Consider the following 22,334-nt stretch of genomic DNA (forward strand, 5'->3'; position numbering starts at 1 on the left):
AGTTTTCTCGTATCGTCGAAATTGTGGATGCCACAGATTTTCGCCCTTTGTGGGGGCGGAAGTGGGCGGGGCAAAGTTTTGAAATATTTTTGGAGCAGTGACATATCACAGAAGTCTGGATCCAAAACATCGTTGCTCTAGCTCTTATAGTCTTTGAGCATTAGGCGCTGAAGGGGACGGACAGACGGACAGACGGACAGACGGACAGACGGACAGACGGACGGACGGACAGACAGACAGGGCTCAATCGACTCGGCTATTGATGCTGATTAAGAATATATATACTTTATAGGGTCGGAAACGATTCCTTCTGGACGTTACACACATCCACTTTTACCACAAATCTAATATACCCCAATACTCATTTTGAGTATCGGGTATAAAAAATAAAGATTCTATATACTATACTCGTACACACGGGCACAGGTTGTCTTGTCTGAGTCAGTTGATGACAACAAGCAAAGCAAAACATCAGTTGAATATGTCTCGCGTTGTGCGGCGGTTGTTCCTACAGAGCGGTGCTAGCAGGTGAATGGTGCTTCCTTCAGCAAAGGAAGATGAACGACCCGCACTGGCAGTGTGACGCCGCCAATATTTTAAAAATAAATTTTTTGTTTCAAAAGAAAACATGTACATATGTACACTATGTACATAACCATAGGCAAGATTTAAACACCGTTATCGTAAAATTTATTTTATCCCGATCTCATTAACTGATAATGGCTGTGATTGATAAAAAACCTACATCCATATGTTCTCTGTTTACATTTGTTTGATAGTGTCGTCTTATAATTAATGATGAATTGCTGCTATGGAAAGCGAAAGCGTGGAGCGAACTATAGCAGCGATGAAGAACATCGCCTGCACTTTGAACAAGTACATGATGTAAGTACTGAGTACAATCCTTCGATTGTACATTATCATTTAAGCCAGAGGAGAATCAAAGTAAGGGTAAAATCCCTGGGTTAAGAAACGCCTTTCAATGCTGATACAACTGATTGCGGCACAGTTATCGAAACTTACAATATACAACGCTCGCGCCTAATTTTGCTTGTATGTGTTCCGTTATGAGATATGTATGTCGCACCACACTTATAAACCTCGCACCTTATCACAACGAAAAAGCTTAACTATTTCATTGCCCATGTAAACTTTTAGCATAAAGGTGGCGGCACTGGCATAGAAGACTAGAGAACTGTGCGCACAGAAATAATATCAACAGGCACCAACACATGAGCACTTGAGCACATACATGTATGTACATATACTATACGTACATCACACAAACGAGCCCCATCTCGTTTGCCAAGTCTGCGCTGAATACCAGACAGTGAGAGAGAGAAAAGAGAGTGTAAGCTTCATCAAATCGCATCTGCATCACGAGAAACGCGTAAATTTGCTAACCCGTTTTTGTTAGTATGACGGCAATAATACTACTAGTCTGCCGCTCCGTTCGCGAACTACTCGATCTGTCGGATGCATTTTGGCAAAACGCCTTTAACATTGACCGCAGTTTAACCTACTACCATACCAAGCGTCGACTAGAATTGTTTCGATTTCATTGCCGGGAGTTCTGGTTGCGTCAGTACATAAAAAACGCGGAAAGCATGCATCGTAGGAGAGACGTGGATTTTGCTGCCATTGAGGCCGGCGCAGACTGTAACCAAATTATTGAAAACTTCGACGATACAGCGCAGGAACTGCATTTAAGGTTTCAGGAAGCGGAGCGTCAGCACCTTTGCCAGATGGATTATTTGTCTGACATCGAAATTGTTGATGGCAGGGAGTTCAATGTACGTAATCAGTAAACATATGACAGCCTAGGGTTATATTCTTCTATATGTGTCTTTAAAAATGTATGTGTGTATGCATGAGTACGAGCTCGATAAGCTTTCTATATTTCGGTTTTGTTACATATTTTGGAATACCAGTATCTAGTACACTTATACATATTCATTTAATTCACTCTTTTTGCGTCTTTACTGTGACATTTAGCGTGCTTTAAAGAGTCTTCTCTCTTTCGCATTTGTTGGGGTGCATTGGAAAGCTTTGCACAGCTGTTTCAACAGTCGTGGCATAAAAAGTGTTGTACTCTCATTTTTGTTTTCTCCGTTCAAAGGCCTGGCACGTTCGCCATCATTATAATGTTATTTACAAAAATATGCATAAATATGTGTATTTATTTGTACAATATCTCATATTGAAGCTCGTTCAGAAGCTCATACTTAAAAACATTCTCAAGTACTAATATCTGTACAGTAGAAGTACGCAGCACACTTTTATTGTACAAAAGCTTTTTAGCGCTGTCCCACTGGTGTTGTTTTGAGTTTCTTATAGCGAGTCATTCGCGAAGCGTGAGACAACCGAATAAATATAAACAATTGCTATAGCTGCAGCGAAAAATGTTGTAAATCCAAATAATATAATAGTGGTTGTTTCAATAAAACAAAGCGGTCAATAATGGATTCACCGGGTGTTCTTTAGGGCGTACTTTTTTGGCTTGGCTGACGCCTAAAAATCTCTCGAATAACCGAAGGCAATGGGGAACCAAAATATATTGTAGTGCCCAAGTTCATACTGTGTATATACTACATACATATGTACCTATAATATATAATTATATGTACTGTGATCGTAAATACAAGGACAGCTTTTGAATCATCATTTAGCTACGTGAAAGCAGATATTAGTTGAATTAAAGATTATTGATTACACACTTAGAGGCCTTCTATTAAATATACATATATAGCTGTAAATGTTGTTCGTTTTTTGCCTATTGATAGAATATGTTTTTACCGAATGTACCAGAGAATGCATACATATGTTGAAGTGTAAAGTGTATAGTTATTCAAGTTTTTGTGTAGCCTCCGTTTTAACTAAGGATATAAAATGTGTCTTGGGGATTTATGTAGAAAACTGCTCTGCTGTGGTGACCAGAACAAACAGGGCGGTTTGAATGAGGTAAGCAGTAAGTGAAGAATATGTATACATAAATGTATGTGGATCTTTGTTATGTTATTGAAAATGCGTTATGCATTCAGAATAAACAACAATGAAAAAAATAGGAAGAACTTGAAAAAAATTAAATATGTGGCCTACGTGTATAATTAATGTCCAAACCCAAATGTAGTGCTGACATATATATCTACATTTTTTAAAATTTTATTTTAAAATTGAACTTGAGTTTTTACGTTGAGTAGGCCTTCCCATTGTTGGCACTTCATACGAACTGCTTGAATTTTGAATGATGTTATCCTTCCTTAACATTTACCCTGAACTAACGAAGCCGCTACGCAGTATTGTAAAGGAGTGTTCATAAATCTAAAGACTATTAAATCAAATTCACATTTTAGGCCTCATTTTACGAATATTCAGATGCACTGCCAAAGTACAGCAACGAACAAATTGGAAAACTAAGTGAAGGAGTTAGCTTCACCATTACTGGCAAAATAGCAATTAACTGTGAGAGGTAGGTCTGAAATCCAATTTAATCCAATTTGATCAATTTCCATCTGATTACAACATTCGAACCAATCCCACAGATTCTCCATAAACTTGGTGCACAACAATGAGACGCGGGATGTGGCACTTCACATTAATCCACGATTGCCCCAAAATTATATCGTCCGAAACACCAAAGTGGCCGATATATGGGGCAGCGAGGAAGTTTCTTCAGCACTGCCTTTTTTACTACGCAGAGGCGATAATTTCGCCATTCAAGTGCTCATTACAGACGCTTGCTATATGATATCGGTGAACGGTAACCACTTTGCTGAGTATGCTCATCGAATTCCATATATTGCAGTTAAAATTCTGGAGGTAAAAGGCGATGTCGAAGATGTGGAAATGCAGCGAATCATAGTGGAAAACTATCCTCAACGATTGCCCGAATCCCAGGCTAAGAACATTGCACTCCACATAGAGGACGGACTTGATGAAATTGATGCCAACATTGAGGAGGCTATCAATATACCTCATGAATGGTGCCTTATCAGTGCGCCAGTTACACATTCAGACAGCCCAAAGAGTACACACAGCACAAACGATCCAGGTCTTACATTGCCATATTATGGCTCCCTGCCAACGCAGTCATTAGTTGAGGGTCGATGCTTGAAGATTGAAGGACGCGTGCGTCTTCTTCCACATTCATTCTACATAAACTTGCAGCAGGGCCGAGACATATGGCCACATCCTGTAATAGCATTCCATTTAAACCCACGATTCTCGAAGGCGAGCAGCGGTGCCATCGGAAAAGCAGTCGTGTGTCGCAATGCCTGGTACAATGGTAGCTGGGCGGAAGAGGAACGTTCAGAGTTAGATACAAATTTCCGTCCCGGTCGAACTTTCAGTTTAGCCATTGTATGTGCTAAGGAATCATTTGAAGTCTATGTCAACCGGCGGTTCATAACAGAATTTAAATACAAAGTAAGCCCTGAGATTGTTGACACAGTGTACATACAAGGAGATCTGAAGTTATGGAACGTCACTCTGGAGCACAATCCGATGGTTAAAGGGAAGAATGTGCGTATCTATCACAATCCCATGTACTATGACGAATACTAGCTATGGAGAGCTGCATCTTGAACCACTACGAGCATGAATTTTGTTTATTCATTTCTTTTGTCCAAGTTTTTGAGCGACAATAATAAATTGCTAAGCTTGTTTTCTATGAGTAAAAAAATTGTGTAATTAAATAAATATTATAAAAAAGAAATTTTAATAATATTTAAATTTACACTACGTACAATATAAAGGCCGATTTTACATATTATGTTGCTGCAACATCTGTAGGAAGGACAGCTGCTATGACAGCATTTAATGCTGCTAAATCAGCATTTTTATACCCGATACTCAAAATGAGTATTGGGGTATATTAGATTTGTGGTAAAAGTGTATGTGTGTAACGTCCAGAAGGAATCGTTTCCGACCCCATAAAGTATATATATTCTTGATCAGCATCAATAGCCGAGTCGATTGAGCCATGTCTGTCTGTCCGTCCCCTTCAGCGCCTAATGCTCAAAGACTATAAGAGCTAGAGCAACGATGTTTTGGATCCAGACTTCTGTGATATGTCACTGCTCCAAAAATATTTCAAAACTTTGCCCCGCCCACTTCCGCCCCCACAAAGGGCGAAAATCTGTGGCATCCACAATTTCGACGATACGAGAAAACTAAAAACGCAGAATCGTAGAAGATGACTATATCTTCTAGAGTGCAAAATCTGAACCAGATCGTATAATTATTACAGCCAGAATCACGAAAACAATTTCACTCTTTCTCGCTCTGTCTCACTCTAACACACAGGTTTCATGGTCGGTTTTGCAAATTGCTAAATATGAGTTCAAGGATCTCAGAACCCATAAGAGCTAGAGCAACCAAATTTGGTATCCACACTCCTGTGATATCGGATCTTGACCGTTTTGTGTCAAAATTTCGACACACCCCCTTCCGCCCCCGCAAAGGACGAAAATCTGGGGCAACCACAAATCTCAGAGACTATTAAGGCTAGAGTAACCAAATTTGGTACACACACTCCTTTAAGATGTCACTATAAAACGTATATCTCATAATTTCGCCCCACCCCCACAAAGGACGAAAATCTGTTGCATCCACAATATTGCAGATTCGAGAAAACTAAAACCGCAGAATTATAGAGAATGACCATATCTATCCGGTTGCTTTGGATTTGGATCAGATCAGATCATTTTTATAGCCAAAAGGAACAAATCAATTTGCACTGGCTACGCAGTGCCCGACGTCACGCTCAGACTGATTTTCTGTCTCTCTCGCACGCATTCTTTGTCGTGTCGCTTAATATTAGCGGCGTCTGCCGGAGGAGAGCCATACTGACTTAGTATCGGGTATAACTGTAGAGTTGCGGTGTCCGCAGCAACTCACAACGTTCCCCCTCGTTTAATATCAATATCTTATCTTCACTTTCAAGAAACTCCCTCTTACACCGATGAGGGCGCCACTTCATCGTTTAAATATTGCACCGAAACGTGAAACAGCGCCAGGGAACTGCCAGACTGCTGGAAAATATTTTAAAATTGTAGCGCGATTTTCGCTTTGAATTTAAACGCCAATTCAAATTATATTTTATTGTATTTAAAAAAGCACATGTTTGACAATGTCTGATAGTGAAATATACCTTGTTGTCAATGAAGCGCCTGAAAAAGGTCAGTGGCACTGTATAGACGGAGTACAAGGCTAAAATCAGATGGGAACTTTTATTTCCAAAAAGTGTAAGCTTATAGTTTTTTAATGGACTTTCTAGTTACCCCCCTCTCGCTCTTGATACCCGAGTTGGATCTGCATCGCTAACTGGAAACCAACCACATACTGGAGGTGAAGGTCCTAATCAGACTCCAGTATGCACTATTCTCCTATGTTGAGCTTGGTGCTTTGTTAATTATTCGAGTCCTTGAACCAGCCGTGCTGCTTCACCAAACACAGTTCTACTACGTGATTGTCATATACAATACCACTGATGAACGGATCCGAATACGCTTGAGAAAGTATGTTGTGATTAGATGTGATTAATCACATCTGAATGCTCTTCCGATCGAGCACCAATCGAGGACTGACTGTGACCACCCTTGTAGTACAGTGCGGAAATCTTTTCTGTTTTGGTTAAACATTAGGCAGTAATGAATGTTGCCAACAACATAAGCACATTGTTGTACGAGGTTTTTCGAAATAGTTAGATCTTCATCAAATATACGTTTATTTTTCGGTCAAAATCTGTTCAATTAGTAAAATTTTGCTCGAGTATGCCTACCCGCCATGAATTTTTTACCCGGTGCTACCACCATTGCCCTGCGACGAGAAAGGGATGCGATGTCAATGTTTTATGAGAAACGAACTGCTGCCAATCGACGAAAACACTTTAAACTGTTGGATCCGCCAAGGCCGGGGCTAAGTTTCTTTTTCCACGGACTTATTCTTAGTGCATGTGAACATTTTACCATCGATTTCCTCACTATAAAAGGAAAAGAAAATTGCGATCACTGCGATGTGTTGCTGCAACTCGGTGCACGACTACCTCAAAACTATATTGTGCGCAACTCCCGTTTAATGGGAAAATGGGGACTTGAGGAAAATTCATCACCGCTCCGCTTTCAACTGAGACGCGGGGATACTTTTTGGATGCAGATACTCCTCACAGTGGAATCGTTCTACATTTCAGTAAATGGTTATCATTTTGCCGAATACGCTCATCGCATGCCGTATAGATGGCTAGGTGCAATCGACTTACGCGGTGACATTGATGAAATTGTCATTGATAAATATTATGTGACAGAGTATCCGATTCGGCTATCTCAATCAGTGGCTCGAGCTCTACCGTTTGTCTACGACTCTAGTTTATTGAAATGGGTCAATGAGGAAGCCACTAGAATGCTACAAAGCTGGGCCTCCCTGGACAATTTATCCAAACTGCAGAGAGCTGCAAGGCAAGTAAATACAAACCTAGCACTTCCATTTTACGGCCGCGTGCCAAACCACGAAAAACTCATAGAGGGACGTGCAGTTCGAATCGAAGGCCGGGTACGCATGATGCCCCAAAGTTTCAGTGTGGCGTTACAGCAGGGCCAGCAAATTTGGCCACAGCCAACCGTGTCGTTTTATTTTAGCCCGAGTTTTTTGCGAAAATCACGCGATAAAGTTGGTAAGGTAAACATCACACGGAGCGCTTATTTAAATGGCTCCTGGGTGAAGAGGAAAGTGTCACACCTTCACACAAGTCTAAGACCTGGAAAAGCCTTTGTCATATTAATTGCATGTCGACCTAACTACTACGAGTTGTTCGTGAACAGAAAACTCTTGCTTGGCTTTAAGCATCAAATGAACCCAGAGTGTGTGGATATTGTTAATATCCGTGGAGACGTGAGGCTCTGGGATGTAGTCATCGAGACCACCAGGCTCGGTCGGCCCCGATCTAGTGAGTATACTATATGCCAATAAAATAGATCGTTCTAGCGATCTGCCAGGCTATGTCGATACCTTTAACTGACGTACATCTTTTCCTTTTCAGACCAATCAATCATCCAACGAGCTATCAGAACTTTGCGCCAAACTCACATTGAATAATTCCTGAAAATGTTATTGAATATGTGGCTTTACCCTTCTTCTTGGACGGAAACGCAACCTGTCGAAAGACATGTTGTACAAATTTATATTTATAAGAACCACGTCGTCTTTATTGCCTCGATCTGGGTGCCATTTTTGCTATTGTTGGCTGGCGCTGCTGCTGTCCAACAAACTACTACTACGATCGGCCGACACACACCACACGACTGCCACTCACTGTGTGCGTAGATTTATGATTTCATCTTTACCAAACGTATACAGAATTTTCTGCAATTAAAATAGCTCTGCTCTGCGCCCTGGAGTAAGGAGTAAGGTCTAGTGCAATGCGCCGCGCTCCAACTCATAAATGTCAATGTGCTGTCGTTGTCAACTGAGCCTCTGCCCATAAGCAGCACGTAGCAGCAGCAGCAGGAGCAGGAGCACGAGCAGAGGAAGCTCAGACAAGACCGCTCCGGACCTGACCGTCTGAAGGGCCTCGGAAATTGATTATTAAAAACGATAATCGATTAAGGACACAGTATTGCAGTGCAGTACTGCCAGGGTCGTCACTGAGCATGCTGTCCTCAATTGACGTTTATGTCTACATGTGTTTAGCAAGACAGTTGACATTGTTTTGGCATGGCCAACAAAAAGCACCAGCAAAACAATTCAAGCCGAAAACGTCATCCCTGTAAATATTTCCCAGGGCTTGCCAAAGGAAGTAGTCTCTGCCAACGCTGCGATTGCCAAGAAAAAATATTATTTATGGTTCAAGTTCGTACGTGTTACGCATGCTTTGGTCCATTTTGCTAATGAAGTGGATTACCGATTGTCATTGTCTACTGCGACGTTGGGTCCAGAGTTGGCTGGCATCCTTTGGCTTATTTTGTGGCTTTGGTGGTGGTCCATATGTATATAGTATATATTATTATAACATTTATTAACAGCAACTATTTTACATGAATAAATGTATGTATTTTCGCAACAAGTAATTAACACTCATAGCCAGCCTGTACTTCTTAACCCCACTGAACAGCATACAGGTTACAAAAGAATGAGATATTTCAAAATGATAAATATTTAACAGATCTAACTAAACAGACGTTAATTTTGCTACACGCGTTGAACGGCTGAGTATAAAAACATTTCATCAACAGGCCTTGAAATGCTGGTAAATTTCGTGAAAAAATGTGAGCGAAAAGAGGACAATCTGGCTTGGCTCCTGGTTTGATGAGTGTACCCATTTGCGGTAATTAATCAAAATTAATTATGCGGGCATGGAAGGCACCGCCAATTGGTCACCCATACGTTTATGTTCAAATTTATTAAAAAAAAAAAAAAACAAAAGGTTCATTTGGTCTCTTTGATCGCTGAAAAGTCTAACCGAAAATTGTGAATTCCAAGTGCTGTGGCAATCTTTTAGTATTTCGGATACTTCGTTCAGGATGCGTATAGTGCGTATAGTAATTATCGCTGGTATCGTTTTCTCTTCCCCTATTGATTGGCCAGCTGCTGAAGACGATTTTATTGCTGCTGGGCCTGTTAATTATTAATTTCATATTTTTTATGCTGCTTCTTTATGTTGCTTCTGGGCAGTCCCTGGCTTTCAATCATCACCTGTTCTGTGGCATCTCGTTGATCCGGCTTCGCATTTTACGCATACCATGGCCAGTGCATTGTATCAATTTGTCAGGATTGATAATGTTATTAATTTAATTTAAAGGATGTTGACGTCTCGGGACTCTTTACTCAGCATAACAGAATTCGTAATTGCTTATAATCAAGATGCTCCAGCTCTTATATAGCCACTCATTGTATCCTCTTCATAATAAAGAATAGTTAGCACAGCCCTACGGATTTGGATACTAATCCTCCATACCTACGTACTATGTACACATATGCATACATATGTACACATGTAAACCCTGCGCTGGCAATAAACCCTTGCCCCCCTCACTACGCAGGCCCAGGTATAATTAGGGCCTAAGAAATGTCGCATTGAAGAATTTCCGACCAAAAAAACCAATCGAATTGGACGAAATTGGGCCGGCGATAGTACGAGCCAGTTCAGAAGTAAATGGTAACAAATGCATTCGCACCATTTTACAACATGTTGTGTTCGCCAGCCTCCGCCGATTAGCCAGCCAGGCCAGGCGGAAAAGTGAGCCGCTGTTGGTGCTGCAGTTTGAGTATCGAGGGGCTTATCAATATTCCAACTGTGTACTGTTGTCACACAGAACACGGCGCAATCAATGCCTATGCCTCCGCAGTGCGGTAGCAGTGGGTACATTCTAAATTAAACCTCAATTGGGGTTTTGTCCGCTGGCTCTGCCGCTGTCCCTGTGCCTTTGCTGTGGCTGTTGCTGTTGCTACAGCAGTTGCCAGTGGCAATTGTTTGAAATGGTCAACGGAATGCAACTCGTTTCGCATGCGACGTACTCACGCAGTCTGCGAAAAGCTGAATGCTCGTCGCCGTCCGAATTACGAACCATCCAAAAAAGAAGTTAACGAAAAATTGGTGAGTGGACATACAGTTTTGTATAGTGTATGGACTGCAGAGAACGCTATTCGTGGCAGAAAGGATTGAAAGGAAATCAATCACTTTTTTCACTGGACACGATGCTAATCCCATGGATTCAGACAACCCTGCCAATGTGAGTGCGTTTTAAGCAATGTCAGAACCAATTACGTGGTATGGAAGTGACAACAACCTTTTATGTGTTCTCGTATGGACTACCATAAGAGCACTTGATCAAGGACAAAGCTTCCAGAGCTCGGGCGAAAATAGTTGGGAAGTTAAATCTGTGGATATTTGTTCTGATCGGCTTAAATCGAAGATGTTTGATTCTGATTCAGAAAATACCCAACAACATATAGATAATACTCCATTTTATCTTTTTGCCGATATTGTATTTCATACATAACAGTGTTAAAACATACACTTATAAATTATTAATATTAACTCTACAACTTAAGGTTTACGTTTGGTCAAACTAGGGCTATCGGTGCCCATTGTTGGCAGCGATAAATCCACAAAATGGGACATTCTTGGTTCGCTTCTAAACCTACATTTGACCGACCGATCCTTCTTTAAAAATGCTGTATTATACTTGTCGGTCTGGGTGTGTGTGTGTGCTCTCCTCCAACTAAGGGACCCACAAACCGACCGCTGCTCCGGCTCTCGATTTCTCAGAATATCGCCCGAGATCAATCTTACACTCGTTTGATTGCATATTTTTATATGGTAGTTGGACACATCAGAATCACATCGTTCGCTCGCATCCTTTTTCGGTATTGTCGTCGCCATCCGCCAGCCACCGGCAGCCACAGTCCGTCCCGTCGGCAATGGCATCAGCGTCGGGTCGGCGTCTGTTGTTTTGCTACTTGCTTTGTGTTACAAACAGTTTTTTTTTCGGGTCCCTGCACGAAAATTCCAGCAAGTTTATTGCTGTTTCTTTGCTTCTTCATTGCTGATGTCTTGGAAAGGGCCTTTTCTACCCATATAGTTTTCTTTTCTAGTCGCGTTAAAATTATGTTTGTCGATAATTTAATACAATCAATATCTGACCTTTTTTGAATGCGAATAATATTGGACAGTCCTACTATCCCAATTGTGAATTTTTTAGATTTGACCGATGTACAATCCCTGCCCATTGGATTAGCCATGCCATGTGATTGGACCCCCATTAAACATAAGTACAAATTTAAGTGTAAAAACAAGAAAAATGTATACAATACATATATGTAAATTATAAGTATAGGAGAGGTATGTGTGAATACGTATAATTCGATGTGTATGTATCATTTTCAATGTGGCACATTTGGCCAGAACAGGCAGACGAGTGGGATGATGAGCGGTGGGTCCGGCAAGGCATGTTGCGTGGACGTGGACGCGCTGGCGCCAATTCAATGCGCATGTCTTCCTACATTGCAACCAGGATTATACTGGATAGCCTTCGTTTGGCGATGGCGGTGGTCACAGCTGGTAGCAGCACCAATGTGTAAATTTTGTTGCACTGATAGGCATCGTGTTGCTCACCCGGTCTACTTGATGGCCGTCGCGACCGTCGCCAGGGGAAAGTATGGCTTACTGCCCTCTGGGATGGGCTCTTAATGCGTTCTGTAACTGACTTCGCTGGGATTGTGCATTTAATCTTGCACATGTTGCTGCTAGAGAGCCAGTCAATGGTGCACCCAGATGTTGCACTTGCCTTATTGGCTTTCAGGGTCCGCTGCTTTGACGCTGCACGCTGAATAGCATTGATAGTTGGCCAAAGTTGAACTGGATCCGCTGGTGGCTTGTGTGGCGTCCAACTTTAGCATTGTTTTGAACAACAGAACTGCGTTGGCAGTGCCTGCTATTTTAGGCCGTGGAAAGTAATGTAAGATTCATTGAAACAACTAAGCAATTTCCCATAGCTCTGTTGTAAACTTGTGTGAAAATTGCATCACTTTTCTTTATTACGCAGTAAGGTAGACAATAAGAGTCTGGTCCAGTATCAACCAATATATGCACCTGATAGTTTCTCAGAATACAGCCAATATGTAGTCAGATATGACATTCAACTTCATAAAATCGTTCTACGAACTTACTGTACAATCAATTTTGTGTTGATTTTAAAAACCAAAAAGTTTACGAAGCACTCGTCTAATGAAAACTTCGAATGTTGCGTGCTTAAAGTAAATCCAATCAATTTTGAATATACACACACATATGTACATGCTATGTAGACGAGTTTGTTAAAAGATGATTGCTTTGGAATTCTTTCACGCAGGCAAGTTTATAATTTACGGCGGACACCCTTTTAGATAAACAGGATTGACCAAATATAAATTTTTGCGGAGTAAATATAGGAACTCAAACAACGCCCCCACGTATTTTTTAATGAGACCTTTTGCTAACTGGTGCGTGCATCTTTTTTGTATCCTTTTGGCAATTATCTGGGGTAAGCTAACGGATCTTCAATTCGAAATGCTTTACTTTTCATCTATGTTAAACGAATAGATGGCCGGCTCCAACTAATTTAATTTGAATGCAAAATGTTGGCGCCAAGTGACATTTTTTCATGGCAAGATTGGCGACGAGGATCTGGCGACACTTTTGTGTTAACGTCTGCGCACATGCGCATTGCTCACCGTCTGTCTATCTGTCAATTGAAATTCCCGTCTGCCACGTCAATTACGCACACAGACAATCGCTTGTACTTAATTTACCGCAAAGTACGTGATAATTGGCCACGATAGCCATTCAATAAACAACTGGGTGTCAATACGGAGTATGCATGGTGGTATTATAAGTTGGAAACAACAGATGACGAAGAATAACGTATACGACCGATTATTGAACTATATGCAGCTCTTACTGCATTAAAGGCTAATGATAAACTTTTGTGTGTATATGTGTAAGTACCTATAATATGGACATATGTACATACATGCATATGTATAACATGTTGGGACGTGAAAGATCCAGTATATTTAAAATATTTTACACGACAATTGCTAGACAAACATTTGGCAAGCAATGAAGAGTAGCCGTCGTGTCGCGTCGCGTCGTGTCGCTTCGCCTAATAGCTAGGTTCCTTTTCTTCTTTTGTGTTTTAGCTTGGTCAACGATTGCAATGGCCCCGCCACTAGCGCGACAGTCTGGTTTTATTTAAAAATTGTCACTTGTACCTTGCAATCTTGGCGCCAATGAATCGTGTGCGCGTTGTGCTGCAACACACACACATGCACTTACAGACCCCATCCCATCCCCGTTAATTTGGGGACATGTTAATTTGCCGTTGCAAATAAGTTTCATTCAGTCCTAACTAAATGCCGCCATCTGTGCAAATATTCCCAGAAATCGGTCTCCCAAATGTTTCACTTCCGGTTAGAAAGCAGAAAAGGCAGACAGAAAAGTTATTCTATACCATATAAATTGATTAATATTTGGTTAAAAATGTATCGAACCAAATTTATTAAAGTGTAGGCTTAATTTAGCCTAAAACCAAATAACAAAGGCGGCAGCTATTTTTAGCCTTGCTATTATGACAAGTAGTAAATTTGTACCTAATTATCAACGTAGTCCAGTCCGGCCAACGTCAGCTATGTTAATTTATACGCATATTAAATGAACAGATCACGCTTGGAGCTACAGCATGTGATGCCATGAGGAAAGATGGCTCGGATCACCCTCGCACTTTCAATGGCACACGCGCAAGTGCGCCCCGAAATAGACGTTGGCCACACCTGCGACAGGTGCGACAATATTTGACGTCTGCTATGGGTTAAAACAGCAACTACAGTTGGAATGGGTATTTTTAGACGATATTTAAGCCAATATTTGCACAACAATTTCTCAGTTTGCTACCACTAAAATAACATCTCATCACGACATGTGATGCACCGACTTGCCATAGTTTAGTTTATTTTAATTGTTTACACAAATGCTAATTTTTTGCGTTGGCAGTAGAAGTCTCCTCGTGGAAGACGCCCCGTGAGCCCCCGTGCGAGCTAAGCACAAAACTTGTGCCGGCTGGCAACAGATGTCCATTTGTTTAATGTCTTTAATGTTGCAACAGGCAGTGAACAGTGAACATCACGAGTTTGGCGTCGGAGTCGAAGTCGGAGCAGAGTCCGAAATCTACAGTCGGAGCCTCTGTGTGATTTCGAATGGTTGGGGGAATCGTCGACATGGGACATGAGACTGTATCGACTGTGCCTGCGTAAGGAGAAAGAGTTTTAATGTGAGAATAAATCTTATTAATATCACTGAACAGAGCTGCAGTCGCTTGGTTCTTTGCCATACCCTGCATTTAATTTTTTGTTTCTCTTCGGTGCTCTTGAGGTCCCGCCGTTGTGTTGTCGGAATATAAATTAGCTTTGTCTCATTTTAAATGCGTTCGCAAAATTTATTTCATTATTTTTTGATGATCTTTTGATGATTGTTTCAATTATTTTGTTTTGAAAATAATTTTTACGCGATTGCCCAAACTTCCCTTAGGTAGTCAGACAATATAAAGGTAGATGCCGGTAGCACTACCCACGAAATGGATTACTTCTACAGCTACAGCTACAGGCTGTCTTCCTTATCTAAGTCAACCGCACAATCCCATGTAAAAAGCCGAATCAGTTTAATACCGATTCACCAGTAGACAGCCGGGCGAAACAAGTGTGCATTCATATGGCCACCGTCCAGTGGTTCATTAGTTCAATGAACTTCCCATTTTGCATATTGTGCAAAACAGAATTTTATTATGGCTAAACTCCATACAGAGAAGCACTAAGACTCAACTAAATAATTCATAAAATGTTGAATTGTTTCAATATATAGAGGCATTACATATAAATCGATTACATGTAATTCCAGGTTCATTGATATAGAATTATAACTAGCTCTAGGGCCTTCATTGACAAATGTAACCACTTTTCAAGTGAGATGGCGGAGCTTTTTATTATAGCTGCCTCTGTGCCCGGTGTATTTGAAATAGACTGCTGTAATTACGTCAGGCTTACGTCCGTAGCAGATAATTTAACTAGAATAGAATGGAAAGTCAATGTTCCTACTCAAGAAGCCTACTTGTATAGACTATTCGTTTGGTAAAAACGTAAAATATTCCACTTTCGCAGTTTCTCAAGTGATGAAACATTAATTTGATGTTTTATGTCGGATTACATCTGATTAGTCTTAGAGGAGGAGGAGGTTAGCTGGGCGTGATACAATTCCATTGTGCACTGTTTCGATCGATAGCAACGACGACAGACTGCTTACAGAATGCTGCACTGCAATCAAATTTGAAGCTCCCAGCCAGCCAGAGATAGATGCAAACATGCCTACTCATAAGACAGTCGAATTGCTGAATCATTCTCTTTATTATTTGCACAAAAACAGTTTGATTGTGCTAATATATGTATGTATAAGTATCCCGTTGTCTCATTACCATATTATTGAATTAATTTTAACACTGTTTGAATATATTCGTTGTAAATGTACTCAAATATACAGTACGATTACTACTAGGAGAATAACCTCGAGTAGAAATTTAAATAAGCTGATGTAAATATTTTTGTATAATTGGCCACAAACAAGTGTAGGCACAGCCACCTGGCTCAAGCGAAGTAACGTTTGCATTTTTAGTCATTATATACTGATCAGAGACTGCTCTAATTAACCTGTTTTCTAAAAGCTGATGTAATTTCTGGCGGCTATTGCACTGGGTCAAATAGATGCAGGCACCTCGTTTTATACGAGTATAGTATACGCCTAGTTATTAGTTTGGCATCGTTCCTGTATGCGTCATGGGTACGCTTGCACTATGTTAACTATACCATGATATCGTTAAACTTTGTGCCTGCTAGATTAGCTGACAAATTTATTTCCGAACCTGATAAGGGACTATGGTGTGCCAAAACGCGTTTATAATAGCTGGGTTGATGGGTTCGGGTGTACTGAATCGATCGCCTGCCATTCTGTGCGCACCTGTTGACTTTATTATACCGCCAAATGGCTTGTTGCGAAGCGATAAGATTATTTAACGTATAGACATAAATTACCCCTCTACCCAGTTACCGCTGTTTGGTTCTTCGTATTTGTTTGTAATCTTCCAAGTACGCTCGCACCCAGGTGACTAATGGGTCAACACCACTCTGCACTTCTTTTGCACTGGAAACTCGATTCCCAACCAGATAATTAAAGGATACATGGCATTTGACAGTCGGATTTGTATATTTACTGCTTTTATGGCACTTATGTTTATATCTCTACATAATTTACATACATATACACTGTACTTATAACAATGAGATTTCAATTTAGGCGTAAAAGACTATAAATATTCACACAGACAAGAAAATTTCAGGTTTTCATTTTAGTTCCATTTGCGGATCTTCGTTTGTATTTGTGTACATACATCTTGCTCATCTCTTGAATAATATATCTGTAAAAATGGTATAGTTACTTTTGTACATTGGAAACTATCTACTTTGCCAGTAGTGTAAAACTAATGACTTCCATTATTAAATTTAGTGACTTTTTAGGAATTTGCCGCTTTTATGAGAAAATCGGCTATATTTAAGTGTATCGGTACGTATACCTACATCATACAAAGTTACTTAGTAGTTTGGCATACAGTTTTAGGATTTCCCATACTATTATTGTCAATTTGGATTATGAAAAGCCGTGAGTACATACATCCTATGTATGTTAGGGGTAACAATTGTTGTGTTCTTCAATATTTGTACTGCCAAAAACATTGAGCTGTTTCAATATTCTTATAGTTTCAAAGTTTAAAAGCAACTTTAAATTAGGATCACATCGCTGGTCTTAGATTCTAAAAATATCAATTATGGCAAGTACGCATACCTACATATGTACATATATATAAGAGTATGTATGTACACTAGAATATGTATATAACGCGCCTATTGTGTACCCTCTACTTACAAATTAGCTGGTGTGTATATCTCTATAAACAAAGCTTTAAAAACTTGTAAAGCTATTCGGTCACTTGTGACCCCAACTATACCTAAAACCTAGAACGTGTGGTTATGAGTACAGTATGTCAAACTGACCCACAATCAAACACACGCGACTAACAGTAACATGAGCAGTAATCAGTCCCAATAAAAGTCTTTCAGAGTTGGTAAACTATACCGATTACTCGTCTTTCTTGCGCTTCACCTTTCCTTCCGTTTGAATAGTTGATGTGACGGCCTCGATGCAATCGGCAATGGACGGCTCCGATTGATCAGCGCTGTAGTCCTGACCAGCCATACGGCTGAGGGTCAGTATATAGGAACAAGCTACTCGCAGCACAGAGAGCTTGGATAGCTTCTGAGTGCTGGCATATGCTGGAACGGCGTGTCGTAGCGTCTCGTAGGCGGCAGAAATAGTGTGCACTCGAGTCCGCTCCCGCGCATTCGCCTCAATGCGGCGCTCCCGCGTCATGTTTTTATAATTGCGTTGGTGCGAGTGCGGACGCAATGTAGAAGTATCGGACCCCGACCCAACCTTGCACATGTCCTCATCGCTAAGATTTGCATCAATCAATGATGCCGCGATTGCTTCTTTCGCCATTTTTTTGTGCAATGTCTTTTTTGGATTTTGTGGTTTTCTGTTCTGCATTGTGGAGTAAGTCTCCGATTTTTTTTCTGTTTCAATTAGCTGCTGTGGTTTCTTTGTCACCAATTCTAGGGGTTCTTTCTGCTCTGGATGCGTGGCGAACGTGCGGTGCAGAGTAGTGACGCCTGGGTGACGAACAAATATATGGGCCGGATTTGGTATGATCTCGTGTTCCAAGCTTAACGGGGTTGGCACACTACGACTGGGGCTATAGCTTGTAGGTGTCAAAACCACTGCTGAATCAGCAGAAGAGGTATATCGTATGCGTTTCTTAAGCGGGCCTGTTGCAGCAATACTCGCGCAGGAGGAAGGACAAGCGTTGGCTTGTCCAAATGTGGACGTCATCGATCCCACAACTTTCGAAGGTTCCGTACTCTTGCGTTTGTTGCGGATTAGTGCTATTGGCTTAGAGTCTGCTGTTCCGAAGTCTTCAGTTCCTTTTAGTTCGATGTTGGGACTGCCACTGCGCGTTTGCTCAACGGCTAAATCGTCGCCGCCTTCGCTTTCCGAGCTGGCGGAACAAAAACCCGCATCACGGTCGTTTGAATTGGGTGAATCTAAAAATAAACAAAAGAGTTAAAATGTTAGTTGTCTTCTTCCATTTGTGACGTATTTACGCTGAACCGGTTGCTTAAAGTAAGGCTTGGTAAATTTAAAAAAATCCCCCTTTTCGCGGAACACATGCCGCATAGGGCATTCGGAGCCCCTCGCGGTTGTTTTGACCAGCACACCAAAAATCTTTTATGATTATATCCAAACGCCCATTGATATATTTGTGTACTCGATTTAGTTTGTGGCTGTGAGACACAACTATTAACATCTATATAAAATCATTATCCTTTGGTGCTATTTGGCAAGTACAAAATTATATGTATCTGTTAAAAAGTTGATGTATCTACATACATACATATGTACGTCCTAAAATGCAAATTCAAATTTTGCATTGCTCGCGAAAATGAAACCTGTTTCCAGGCCCGTCGGTCTACCACTGACCTCTAAAGGTATTTAAAAAGCGTTTAAGCACAGCTTACTTGTTGAAAGTAATTTATTTTGCGTCTGGCGAATAAAGTCAGTTCAAGTTCAGCAGCAGCAGCCACTGCATCAGAAGCCAACAACCCGGTTAGTAATTAATAAAACAAAAACACGAAAAAATAAAGGTGTACTTCGCTCCAACTGCAAGTGTTCGGGTGAAATGCAAATCAATGGACTTGGGCAGGCAGGATAGTATTATTTTTTCTTATCGCCAACAGTAATAGAGAGTATACTATAAGTTTTACCCAAGAATACAGTACAGCTGTTCATTTAGTGAACTTAATTATGTGCTTTTCCGTTACAAAATATTTCTATAATACATCTGGCCAATGATATGCATTATTACCCCACTTTTGCTCCTCATACGTACTAGATCATATGATAGCGGTTTCCCACCTATGTAAATACAGATGTATTAACTTGTACTAAGTATACCGTTTATCTGAGTCGAGCCAGACACGTATGGAAACACGACGGAAGGTATGTTTTTGCATGTTGACACAACTATTTATAAGCAAATTATTGTGCTATCTTTTCTAATTTTAGACAGACAAACAACATACGAAATTTAAAGCAACTGACTGACATTGCAGCGACGAAATCAGGCTGGATAAATAACAGCAGTTCTATAGCTACAGCTCTAGCCCTTGTGTGTAGAGCATTCATATTGAGGATTGTATTTCTTATTCAGACAAATGTTTGCTTAAAGCCGACTTCGTCAATGGCGTCGTATAAGCCAAAACACCTGTGCACGTCACGTCGTATATAACATCTCAGTTACATATATGAATGTAAGGTTTTGTGTGTGGATCGAGATAAACGAAGTATTCGTGGTTAACATCTGCCTTTATCTATCATATAAGGAGTGCATTGAATGATGGCCTATATAGTATGATAGACAAACGGTGTAGTGAGTAGAAACCGAATAGGATCAATTCCCAATCTTGGGGACAAAGATGTTTTTGGCGGTACATACATATTATGATACAAAGTCAGTTCTGATTTTTTTTTACATGCATCTAATGAGTTTTTGATCACAAAGCCAAACTTGACGTTTTTGCATTAAAATTGGCAGCCATTTAGACGTTATTGGGCTTTCTTTCCAAGAATGAATGCCCTGCCGTGAAAATCAGCTAAAACCTACTTAAAAGAGGCAGACACTAACTGTCAGAGGCATCAGAAAATCCCATATTCACGCCAAAAGTCAGCCAAAGGTTATCATCATAGGCGGCTTTTGGCTGCCGGTCGGTCCACTGGGAAGCGTTCCGTGTGTGGGAAGTCTGAGCTTATCAACATACAGACATATTTACATTCAGACGTGCATATAAAGATCCATAAATTTATAGATGAGATTTATATGTATGTACATATGTCTATACGACTAAATGGTGTACGAGTATTGTAGTAAAATGACGCGCCATTTTTATGAATGAAACACAACAAAATTATAATGGTGCATTGCGATCGCTTAATTAACCAGAGACTATGGCTCACAGCCTTTTACTTGCATTATTGACCAATGTGTGGCTCTCATTTTGGTCCTAGCTGATTCCGACATTATCAGGAATGTTAGATTATGAAAAAATAGTACAAAAAAAAATCAATTCGAGTTCCCTAATGACAACTATTGAAATGCCATGTTTGGTAAATAAATATACTTGGCGCCAATGACAAGCTTCGAAGGCCCTAAGAGAAAATACCGACACTACATTAAAATATTATTTCATTTTAAAAGAAGCAAAGTTTTGGAACACATACAAACTTTCGGAAACGACGAACAAACATATTTTCTAGATTCATACTGAATCTTAAAATTTTGAGTTTAATCCTGAGTGAATCTGAGTCGTTCTCGAGGCCAACTGTGCTCAAACCCAGTCACACACAAATTGCCAATATGTCTGGCGACGTCGTCGTCCTCAATTCACTAGAGCGGGCAAAGTGCCTGTTTGACATATGCGTCACAGAACCCAGGCAGACATACGGCGGCGACAAATAGTTGGCGTTGTTTACGTATCTGTCTGTATCTCAATTGCTTGCCACCCTCAAAGGACTGTTTCCCTTTTATGATTACGCTGCTGGTGCTGAATGGCCCAGCACATCCCCCATAAAGTATACTATCTGTCATCAGATAGTCATCATGTTCGGTTCTTCATTTAGAGCTTTTGCACAGCTGGTTTTTCTAACTACTTTGCTTTTCGAACCTCTTTATCTGGTAACGTTTCTATTACAGAGATTTCACTTCAATTCAGAATAACAAATTGGCAGTAGAATTGCTGACTCAGCATCGGATTAATTATATCCATTGCTGTAATGTACTCTGCAACCGCATCTAGATCTTTATGTGACTTATTCAACACGCAAAATATAATCCAAAAACATAACTTCCAGGTGCGGGACATACATACATACATACAATATACATATGAACATATGTACTTAGTACGCATGCACTTATATAGGGGAATATTAAAGTGCATGTTTAAATTGCACAGTTAGCCGGCAACAGGTGGCCAAAGCCCTTAATAACATTTCGTGCGCTCTTACCTTTCATAATGATGGCCGCTAGTTCCGCTGCACTTAATTGCATGTAGAGTTTGTCTGGTTGGGCAACAGCCATAGTCGAAATGCCTAAAAGTCACAAACTTGCTTAGAAGGAGCGCGTAATCCAAAAAACGGGCCAAGTACGCTGTTTTTTAACGATGGTCAGCGGCGCGTAGTAGTTTGATTTTCAGTAACTGATACGATATCAACGGAAACTAATTGATATCTCTCTATCATTAACACTTTGTTTTTAAATTATATAAAGCTTGCGCTTGTTTATAAGGCTCCTTCACAAGAAAACTGTATAACTATTTTGATCATTTAACATTTTTTTTTATTGCTGTTTCATTTCCGATTTTCACGAGTATTTTCAGACCGTTTACAAAAAAGTAGGGTTTGTTGAATTAAATATTTTAAGTATTTGTTTTCTGGCAAAAATGTCTTGTTTGAATTGTTTTTTTTTTTTAATATATCAAAATCAACGAACTTTTTCGAGTTCAGAAGAAAATCCGACACTACTTTGTCTGTTGTTTCCTTGTCGGTGGCCAAAACATGTTTCAGACAGTTTCTTTCATTCATTCTTTCA

The 22,334-nt window shown here is 40.4% G+C and overlaps 3 protein-coding genes and 1 long non-coding RNA gene across 10 annotated transcripts; 3 read left to right on the plus strand and 1 right to left on the minus strand.

Moving 5' to 3' along the window:
* The first annotated feature begins 491 nt into the window (after positions 1 to 491).
* Positions 492 to 4,681, plus strand: galectin. Of its 6 annotated transcripts, none has more exons than XM_033379980.1 (4): positions 492 to 661; positions 780 to 885; positions 3,354 to 3,469; positions 3,543 to 4,681. In XM_033379980.1, the coding sequence occupies exons 2-4, from the start codon at positions 796 to 798 to the stop codon at positions 4,561 to 4,563; spliced, it is 1,227 nt and encodes a 408-aa protein (XP_033235871.1). In that variant the 5' UTR covers positions 492 to 661; positions 780 to 795; the 3' UTR covers positions 4,564 to 4,681. The 6 variants fall into 6 exon arrangements, with proteins under 6 accessions (XP_033235871.1, XP_001357096.5, XP_033235872.1 ...); XM_033379981.1 differs by having other exon boundaries at positions 511 to 528; XM_001357060.5 differs by having other exon boundaries at positions 492 to 885.
* A 2,015-nt stretch (positions 4,682 to 6,696) lies between these two features.
* On the plus strand, positions 6,697 to 9,055 carry LOC4817757 (galectin-8). Of its 2 annotated transcripts, XR_001451010.2 has the most exons (3): positions 6,697 to 7,942; positions 8,036 to 8,311; positions 8,374 to 9,055. XR_001451010.2 is itself a non-coding variant. In XM_003736095.3 (2 exons), exons 1-2 carry the CDS (start codon positions 6,787 to 6,789, stop codon positions 8,089 to 8,091), a joined length of 1,212 nt encoding a protein of 403 aa, XP_003736143.3. In that variant the 5' UTR covers positions 6,697 to 6,786; the 3' UTR covers positions 8,092 to 9,055. The 2 variants fall into 2 exon arrangements, 1 of the variants encoding a protein (XP_003736143.3); XM_003736095.3 differs by having other exon boundaries at positions 8,036 to 9,055.
* Positions 9,056 to 16,761: 7,706 nt separating this feature from the next.
* net (atonal bHLH transcription factor 8-like protein net) lies at positions 16,762 to 22,324 on the minus strand. Its single transcript, XM_001357058.4, has 2 exons — positions 21,752 to 22,324; positions 16,762 to 18,732 (listed from the first exon to the last, which is right to left on the minus strand). Exons 1-2 carry the CDS (start codon positions 21,822 to 21,824, stop codon positions 17,711 to 17,713), a joined length of 1,095 nt encoding a protein of 364 aa, XP_001357094.2. The 5' UTR covers positions 21,825 to 22,324; the 3' UTR covers positions 16,762 to 17,710.
* On the plus strand, positions 19,268 to 20,045 carry LOC117184067 (uncharacterized). Its single transcript, XR_004469249.1, has 2 exons — positions 19,268 to 19,687; positions 19,754 to 20,045. It is a non-coding gene; the product is annotated as an uncharacterized lncRNA (long non-coding RNA).
* Positions 22,325 to 22,334: the final 10 nt, after the last annotated feature.

Source organism: Drosophila pseudoobscura, chromosome 4 (assembly GCF_009870125.1).
Source record: "Drosophila pseudoobscura strain MV-25-SWS-2005 chromosome 4, UCI_Dpse_MV25, whole genome shotgun sequence".
Taxonomy (NCBI): Eukaryota; Metazoa; Arthropoda; class Insecta; order Diptera; family Drosophilidae; genus Drosophila; species Drosophila pseudoobscura.